Genomic DNA, 9,773 nt, shown 5'->3' with positions numbered 1-9,773 from the left:
GTTTGGTTGGTTTCCTTGCCTAGCGTTGCCTTAATGAACGCCACGTTTGGTAATGCAACGCTTTCCTGGTCCTTTTCTTTCTTTATCATTTCTTCACCTACAAGTAACCAAACAACTAATCAAAGTATCACCAATTCACAAGGTCTTTGCATCATTCATGAAAATCAACTAATTCTAGCATAAATCCTATGATTTTGTGTAAAATAATTGATGGTCAATTGATTCAAAATAATCATGAAAATCTACTCCAATCACTTACTTATTGTACAAGAAAGTGCATAAAACCTAATGAAACAAATGAAAAATGCTTATAAAACTAGCTTAAGATGACTTGTCATCACCCATCCACAAATAATCTCCCAATGAATATAGAACAAAAATAAATAAATTTGTTGTAAGTTGTTTACTATTTTCTTTATCAATTCTCTTGTTTCTGTGCTTGTTTTGAACTTAGCTTGTGCGTTGTAGTTATTAATTAATTTCAGTGTAATTCTTTGTCGAATAATGTGTACTTGTGTTTTTTTTTTTTATCACTTTTTCTTATCTAAAATTGATTGTACTACTTCTTATGATTGGCTTTCTGTGTTTTTCAAAGGTTGATGATATCAGAATTGGTGGTTCATTCTAGAGGAAAACCTCTAGTGGAAAATCCAGAGGGCCTTGAAGCGCCATATATTAACATCAATGGTCAACGAACAAGGTATTGATCTTCCTATTATTCTTTTTTATTGTAGTGTTATCTTTGTTAATGATGTATTAAACTTGTTTTACTCTGTTGTTTAATTTTTATTTATCAATTGGGACTGTGAAATATATGTGATAAAATGGCTGGAGATAATCGATCCGAAAAATATAAAGAAAGGGAAATATTCATGGAAAAATTGGAAATAGGTAAGTAACAATAAACGTAGTTGATTTCTCTACTTCTAAATTAACATAGATTAATAAATTTGATTCAATTGTAGAAAGAAGTTGATGGTTTCAGGCAGGAATATGCTTCGATTGTTCTCTTTGACAAAATATATCAATTGAGAGATAAAGCAATTGCTAAATTTGAAGCCATAAGACTCTCAAAGTCTTCCGCTGCCTTGTTAAGTCCTTTCTATAAATTTTTATCGGGAGATATTGATAGTAGATAGTTTGAATGTTGTAAATTGTTATGAATTTATACATTGGTTGAGTACTGAATTGTTTGTGTCCTATATCGTTAAAACAAACACTTATAAATATTCAATTCAAGCTATAAATTCCTTTGCCAAATTAATTTTTTATGAATCTGTCTGTACAGTATTGAAATCCTATTAATCTGAATAAATTCAGGTTCATAAAAATTGCAAAAAACAGAAAATTACTTTAATTACACCAAAATCATTACAATGGAACACTGAAAATCATTCTAATAAACACCGAGAATGCTTACAACTTTTTGTGTAAATTTTTATTAGGGCATATAGAAAGTGTATAGTTGAATGTTTTACATTGTTAAGAATTTCTATACTGAATTGTCTCTATAATGTATAGTTAAAACAAACACATCCTTTACATCTTTATAAATATTCATTACAAAACTTTTAATAAAATTCTATGGACCTAATCTTTATTGTATTGAATGAATTCAGGTTAACCCAATTGCAAACAAGAATATTAAATGAATTGCACTGAAATTCTTACAACGAAACACCAAAAATCGTTAAATTAAATACCGAGACATCTATCTTATTGCATTGAATTTTCGAAACTGAGAATTCATAATTTGTCCATAATAAAGGCTGAAATTTGAATGCACCACTGATCTAACATGTAAAAGGTTCAACAGTAAAAAGTAAATCATATATTAGCACAACTATTAATATGCACAAAGACAATTTTTCCTACTTAAAGCACATCAATTTTACCTCACTTAGAGCTTTTTTTTCTTTTCTTTTGAAGCATTTTAAATATGTTTTCGGTATTTGATCCCAATATATTTTTTGGACGTTCTCTTGTTCTCATGCGTGGTGTGCTTTGAAGCTCGTTAATATCTTCCAAAGAAGCATCTTTGTGCGATAACAAACATTTTTCTTCACTTTTTGATTTATATTCTTGCATCTCAGCCATCGCATTATCATAAGCGCGGTGCAAAATCACAGTTAACTCCTCAGAATCTGATGCAAATTCACAAATATTGTGTGATCGAAAGACCAAATCATCGAATCTCCTACTTCTTGACTCTAATAGAGGCTCATTGTGACTGCTCTTGATATGTGTATACCTCCTCTTTACATTCTTACTCCATCATTCCAATATATATCTTGGTACCACTTTATCTACTTTCTCAAAACTTAACGCACTCAGAGAATGACGGCATAATATCCCTCTTGACTCGAATAATAAGCACTGAAATTTTACTTCCCGTGATATCACGTCATAGGTAACCACAAGTCTTGTTGTATGTTGAGTTAGAAACCCATTCTACAACTTCATATGTCGTAAAACCTAGAGCAGTCTTTGTTGATCTTGTGATGCAATTCACATTTCCTCTAAATTATGCTTGAACTTCCCTGAACTACTCGTGAGTATAATCATGCTGAAATTGAGCTTCCATTGATGATTTTCTTGCACACGGTATGACAATATGAAAATTTGTAACATCGGATTCTCTCTCTCTTTGCTCTCTACTTCCTAGGCCATTATCATATTATTTGACGAATTGGATCAGTGAGCTATTGCGTGTAATAAACTTGTTAAAAAAATCATACATGCTCTCGTTTCTTTGTGTGCTTCTCATCCTGGCTTAGAAGTGGTAATCAAGATAAATCGGGATCCATAAATGACGATCTTTGAAAATCTCTAAAAAATTATAAAATACGTGAATAAGAACAAAATGCACCAAAAAGTGTAAGTCACAACGTTATCAGAGCAGCAAAACACATAAATATCCAAACACTAAAAATAACAGCATTAGTTAATTCTAATAAAAACACCCTTATCTGAAAGTCACTTATTGTCTCCAACACCATACTTTATAAGAAAATAATTCCAATTTCTATCAAACGCATCTTTTGTAAAAGAGTTTCAAATAATATGACTCATCTCTTGTTCAATTTCTTCGTGCCTCTTGTAGCAATTTAATTTCTGTGGAATCTTCTTCATAATATGCCAAATGCACCACCTGTGAATGGGGCATAGAAGTCTCAATAACCCTTTGTATTGATGCACATTGATCAGTAAGAATGCCTTTTGGAGCTTTTCCTCCCATGCAACGAAGCCAACATTCAAACAAACATTTGAATGAATTAATATCCTCATTTTTCATCGAAGCATATCTTAGAAGTGTAGAATGACCATGGTGATTGACACCAACAAAAGAACCAAAAATCAAATTATACCTAAATCAACAACACAAAAACAAAATAAGATATGCACCGAAAGAAGAGTCTCATATGCACTGAAAGTTGTTTCACAAAACACATAAACCAAAATAGCAAATTATCTATTTGTATTGTAAGTGGTATCGAATGAAATAACATTTTCAAAATACTCACAAGCATCCCTACTTCTTGCGTCAGCCCAAAAAGCAATTTTGATTGAGTGATCATCCTCAAGTTCAAGCTCGAAAAAGAAATTATGATTCTTCTCTTTCATTCTTAATAAGCATTTTCCAAATTTTTTGGCATCGTCTAGTTCAGAAACATCACAGACTTCCTTTGTAATTTAATTTTTCACATCATTTTCAATAAAACTTAATTCACGATGACCCCTGCTGCTGGACAAATGATTGATATGTTTTGCTTGGTCTGATTCCAGCTTTGTTGTTATTCTCAATTATATGGCATACAAACATACTTAAGTGCCTGTGTTGTGAATGATGCAAAACAACTTTTGAAATAACTCAAATACCAACGTCCTTCAATATATGTATATAAATTCTTGTAGGACAATTTAATATAGCTGAGGGATTTGTCTTCTATGTTGGAGATATATTCGATTTTCATTTTTCCTCTCTATTACATGTAATCAATTGGTTCTTAATTCCATATCCTTTCTTATTTGTGTTCCGAATTTTCTTAGAAAATCCTGCAAATTTAGAATAATCTTTGTAGAATTTTTCAGTTTCTTCAAGTGTGTTAAAAGTCATCCCAACCTTTGGCACAAACTACTCATTAGCATCACAGAGAAACTGAAAAACACCGAAAACTGTTCTTGATTAAACCAAAATGTTTTTTCAAATGCACCAAAACTAGGAAGAAAAACAGATTCAACAAAAAAAAAAATCTTACATTGCATTCAAATTCAAACATCAACCATGAACACCAATTTTCACAAACAAAAACAAAATTATTCAACTATAGGAGCATCAAATACTAACGAACTACATTAACGAGGTAAGGTACAAACCAAACCTCATCTACTTAATTCGTTTCAAAATAATAATCCAATTTGCCTTGGTTCAACAGACAGTTTGAACTTGTATCATTCATTATCTTCGAAAACAAAATACCTATTTAAATCTGATTTCATAGCTTGATTTCAAAAAAAAATTTGATCCAAATCTTCAAATCAGATCAAAGAGCATTGATCGTGAATGAAGAGAACGCATAGAACGAAGAGAACACAAAGAAGAAAGAGAACGCAAAAAACACTAAAAAAAATTTAAAAAAGAAAACGAAATCTGTATAAAAAAGACAGTTATATATAATCGCATATTAAGTCAAAAGTTGTTAGAGGTAGTGGCGCGTGAAGCTGAATTGGGTTATAGCAACTTGGTTGATTAAATAACTTGGATTTAGAACTTTATTGTAAATTTTTATCTAATATAAAAGCTTAATTATAAACTTATAAATTGTAAAAACCTAATTAGAAAATGGTAAAATTATAGAAATTATTAGAAAAATTAAACCTAAAAAAATTGTGATAATTGATTTTTTAAATTATATAATATTTCTTTTAGTTAATTTTTTTTTATTCGGTCACTCAAGGTAATTAAAACTATAACCACAAAACCTGTCCATATCTAAAGAGTAAACTTATACTAATAATTGACGTACTAAAGAAAAATGCTTTTTCAAAATCTGCTATAAGAAAAATAAATTATGACCAATTTTGTCCGTTTCCAAATATACAAGATGTTGAAGTTTTTTCTTTAAAAAACTCAAATAATCCATATCATGTGTTTGCAACTTTTAAAAGGTCGAGATACTTTTAAAAATATCTAAAATAATTTTTTAAAATTGACTTTTGTTTTTTAAAATTTAAAAGTCTAAATAATCTCATATATTAACTAATTTTTAAATTTAATACTTGCATTTATGTCTATTGTAGTATTTTTAAATTTTAAAAATTATTTTACCAAATGTAATTGTTATTACTTGTGTTTATTAAAAACTATTTTTAATTTGATTTATTAAACATAAATATTACAATTTTTAAAAAGTCATCTTTTAAAAATTAATTTTTATAAGCTACTTTTGAAAAGTAGACAAAACTAAGCCTAAGTTAAATTTCATTTTGACGGAACAAGACTCATGATATATTGACACACGAAGCTAAATTGATGAATAAAAATACAAGAGCTTTACTTAAATATATGTTTCTTGCTGTCAAACATACCTAATGTGAAATTTTTATTTTTAATATTGGAGTGATAGTGATGTTTTGTTAAAATGTGGATTGTTGTGGTGTTATATTCAAATGTGGAATCATTTCACTAAAGAAACAAAAATTGAACCGTCTGATTTATTAGAGATACAGAAATCAGACCGTTCGATTTGTGGTAAAAAAAAATAAAAAATTTGAAGTACAGAAATCAGACCCTCCAATTTGTGTATTTTCTACAATTTTAAAAAACACAAAAAATTACAATGTTAAGCAACGTTTGGTAGAGAGACAGATTGAAAGACTGAGAGTGAGAGACAGAGACTAAGAAACAGAGACTGAAATTTTCCGAAATAAATTTCAGTATTCTGTTTGGTGGAAAGTGAGACAGAAATTGAAACAAGAATAAAATTTTAATTTAATTTGCACAAAGGATAAAATTAGAATTAATTAATTAAAATGAGGGTATTTTAAGTATAAAATATTATTAAAATTTCAGTATCCGTCTCTAAAAATTTCAGTCCCCTGTATCCCTACGTTTTGGAGGTACTGAAATACTGAAATTTTAGAAATTTTAGTACCACTCTCTGAACCAACAAACATGATTCTGTGACTCAGTCTCCCAATCTCTGTCTCAGTACCTCAAAACAAACGCTACCTTAAGGTATTATATCACCACTTCTACTTCCATAACAAAAAAAAATTATTATATCACCACTTCTACTTCCATAACAAAAAAAAATTAGCCTACCTCAAAACAAACGCTACCTTAAGGTATATCACCACTTCTACTTCCATAACGAAAAAAATTAGCCTACCTAATGTTGATTTTAGAGCCGAAATAATTCCAAGTTCCAGTTTGAGCCAGGAATATATAATTGAAACATTTGTTGGAAAAGCTAGTACTAATTTCAAATATCAATTTTACAAACATATAAACATTAGTACAACTGCAGGAAATTATTCTTCGCCAATTTTAGATAACGACCCGAAACGTTCCACTCAAACTTGGATTTCAAGATAATGTTACCAGGTCATTTTTTTTTTTTACGAATAAAATGCACAACAAGCAGGGAATAACTAAAGAAAGACCAAGGCTTGGATATGAATCAAATAAAGTTCCATAAAATAACTATCAAGAGATACAAAATTGTTCATAAACTCATCCAATCTAATGAAGCAAAATCCATAATCATCTTTGGGAAAAACTACATAATAAAAAACAGATAGGAACCATCCAACAAATTTAAGACCTTGGCTTCTCCTTCTTCTCCTTGAAAAGAGCAAGGAGTGACACACCAGAGACCTTCACAACCTTGAACCTAACACCAGGAATATCACCGACGGCATGACCTTTTCTTCCGAATCCAGCTATCAAAACTTCGTCCTACACACATAAACAAGGCACATTATACAATGAATTCCACTTCAGTAACAAATTGTATAGGATGAAGCAAAGAGGATAATCAATATAGCAAAACTACATGACCATGATTACTCACATTCTCTTCAATGTAGTTTAAGCAACCATCATTTGGTACAAATGCAGCAATCTTCTTCCCATTCTTGATGAGTTGAACCCTTGCACATTTACGAATGGCAGAATTGGGCTGCTTAGCCTCAATACCTCTGCACACAGAACACAGCAGTAATTTCTAAATATCAAATGCTAACTGTAGAATTATTCAAGATGCACAAAGCCAAATAAGACTTACATCTTTTCAAGAACAATACCCTTGGCATGGGAAGAACCAGCAAAAGGTTTCTTCCATTCATTACCAAGATGAGATTTCTTGTATGATTTGTCTGCCCACCGTTGCCTTCTGCGGTGGGACTTCAGCTTACGGGCAGCTCCCATTCCCCGCGTCTTCCTGTCAAATTAGTAATAAGGATTTAATTACCCACCATCAGTAGATTTAGAAATCAACACCACTGTATCTTAACAAGTTTAAGAGACCACCATCTCCAAGGCTGCATTTGGTAAGTGTTTTTAAGACACAGACACATACACAAATACACAAAAGATACATAAACATAAAGATACACAAATTTTGTAATGTGTTTGGTAATAATATACAAGACACATATATAAACCAAATGTCAATTTTACCGTGTAATTTAAAAAATAATTAGGGATAAAAGGCCAGATTTTGTGTGATATGCATTGTGTCTCCATGTCTTAGCTTTAAGGAAGAACACTAAATACATGTATTCTGTGTGGATATGTGTACTACCTACCGGTCCATCAACAGTGGATGTGTACCGACATGACTAACAATTAGTGTCCATGTCTCAACAAACACAGCCTAAAAGCATGGATAAATTAAGATAGCTAACAAAAACTCTGGAAATTTATTTCCATTCATCTCTGCACAACGAGCATATACAACCAAAACACATCCCTATGCCTTGTTCAAAACATACTCTTGGAACATAGTGCCAGAATAATATAAGGGAAAAGCGATAACCAATGATAAAACATGAAAATCGAATGCAAGAACTGTATCACACTTCAAACTCCCTGTATAGCTCCCGATATTTTTATTAAAGAAAAAGGTAACATTTTGCATATGGGAAGAAACCGTGAAAAACTTGCCGCAATGAAATTCCTATAAAACTGGCAACAAAATCAGTAAATGGATCATACTCATTAAAAGCCAATTAACTTTCTAATTACCAGATTCATCAGGCTCGTCATTTTGAGGCCAGATAAACAAACAATAAATTTGAAGAAGTACAGTGTTAGCTAAACAAATAGCAGTGATGAAACGAGTAAAATATTAAAAAAAAAAAAAAGAAATCAAGATCAGTCATGGAAGAAAGCAATTCGTGTAGAAGGTAATAACAAAAACGAGATTGACATTTGTGGAGAATGTATTATTACCCCATGATTGACGGAAGCTTTGTTCTGCTGCGAGGGCGTCAAGAAGAAGAAGATGCAGTTCAAACAGCAGCCGCAGCGATAAACCCTAGCCCTAAATTTGGTGTGTTATGTTTTTATAGAGAGAAACACTTTTGGGTTAGGGACATGGGCTTGTTTTGAAAACAAAAAACGTGTGGGTATTTTATTTTTCTATTGGGTTTCAGGATCTGATCACTCTATTGGGTTCAGAAGGCTCACAAAACTATTGGGCCTATGACATAATGGTCCATTTTAGGGTTTCAGACCTAGTCGTTGCTAGGTAAGTGTGTGTGAGTGCTTTTGTATGAAAAAAAAGTTGGTGAGATCTAATATTTTTTGAATAATTATCTAAATTATTTTTAAAGATTTTAAAAACAAATATTTTATTCTTCAAAAAAATTAATATACAAATCAATCTTCAATATCTTTTTCTATCAGACACAACAGTTTCTATTTATTTTTTAACGTAATTCACTAATAGAGAATGCAAATTTGACCAAAAAATAACTTTAATTATACTTCATTTTTAACTATCAGACCAAACTAAATAATATCAAATGGTTTTTAATCTTGAGTTTTTTGTAAAATAATAATCTCGAGGAGAATTATAGAATAACTTATAAAGATTTACATAGATTTCTTCGGCATACATATTCTGTACATGTAGATATTTGTTTCCAAGAAGGAAACAGCTTGACAGGCTCTTTGTGAAGAGTATGGCTGACTTGGGACCTTAGGTGAACGAGCTTACATTGTGTGAGAAAAGGTGTAATAGTGTAAGTGTAACGGTTTTGTGTTGGCCTCGTTTTGTCTATGGTGTTTTTATCTGCTCTATTTTTTATTATTGTGGAATGTGACTCCAAAGCAGTGATAGAGATGTTCAATAACAAAAGAAACCTCAATAACCATTTAAATGACTTAATCAGAGACATTAACAGATAGAAAGATAAGAATTTGAATATTCATTTTGTAAATATTTTTAGAAAAGACAACCAATGTGCTGATTGCCTAGCACCAAAAAATGTAAATTTAGAATTAGATCTCTATTTTTGAGATATTTCTTTTAGAGAAGTAGTTCAGTTACTAATAGATGATGAATAAGAGACATTTTTATCTTTTCGTATAATTAGTGTGTAATCTTTTTTCTGAGCTTAGCTCCTGTTTATTATACCAAAAAAAAAATGATCTATCCTATTCATAGAAAAATTGGAAAAGTTGAATTTAGTTAACAAATAGGAAAAAGGAAAAAATTGAATATACTAAAAATATTGGAATTCTTCTTTCTTTATATACTAAA

At 30.7% G+C, this 9,773-nt stretch overlaps 1 protein-coding gene across 1 annotated transcript; it reads right to left on the bottom strand.

Annotated features, from left to right (window-relative positions):
- On the bottom strand, window positions 6,656–8,602 carry LOC107648672 (40S ribosomal protein S23). The gene is made up of 4 exons (XM_016352481.2): window positions 8,459–8,602; window positions 7,290–7,445; window positions 7,077–7,203; window positions 6,656–6,961 (listed from the first exon to the last, which is right to left on the bottom strand). The coding sequence occupies exons 1-4, from the start codon at window positions 8,461–8,463 to the stop codon at window positions 6,821–6,823; spliced, it is 429 nt and encodes a 142-aa protein (XP_016207967.1). The 5' UTR covers window positions 8,464–8,602; the 3' UTR covers window positions 6,656–6,820.

The sequence above is a fragment of the Arachis ipaensis genome, chromosome B06, assembly GCF_000816755.2.
Source record: "Arachis ipaensis cultivar K30076 chromosome B06, Araip1.1, whole genome shotgun sequence".
Classification (NCBI taxonomy): Eukaryota; Viridiplantae; Streptophyta; class Magnoliopsida; order Fabales; family Fabaceae; genus Arachis; species Arachis ipaensis.
Note: the sequence above shows the minus strand (reverse complement) of the source record. Positions and strands in the feature narration are given on the sequence as shown.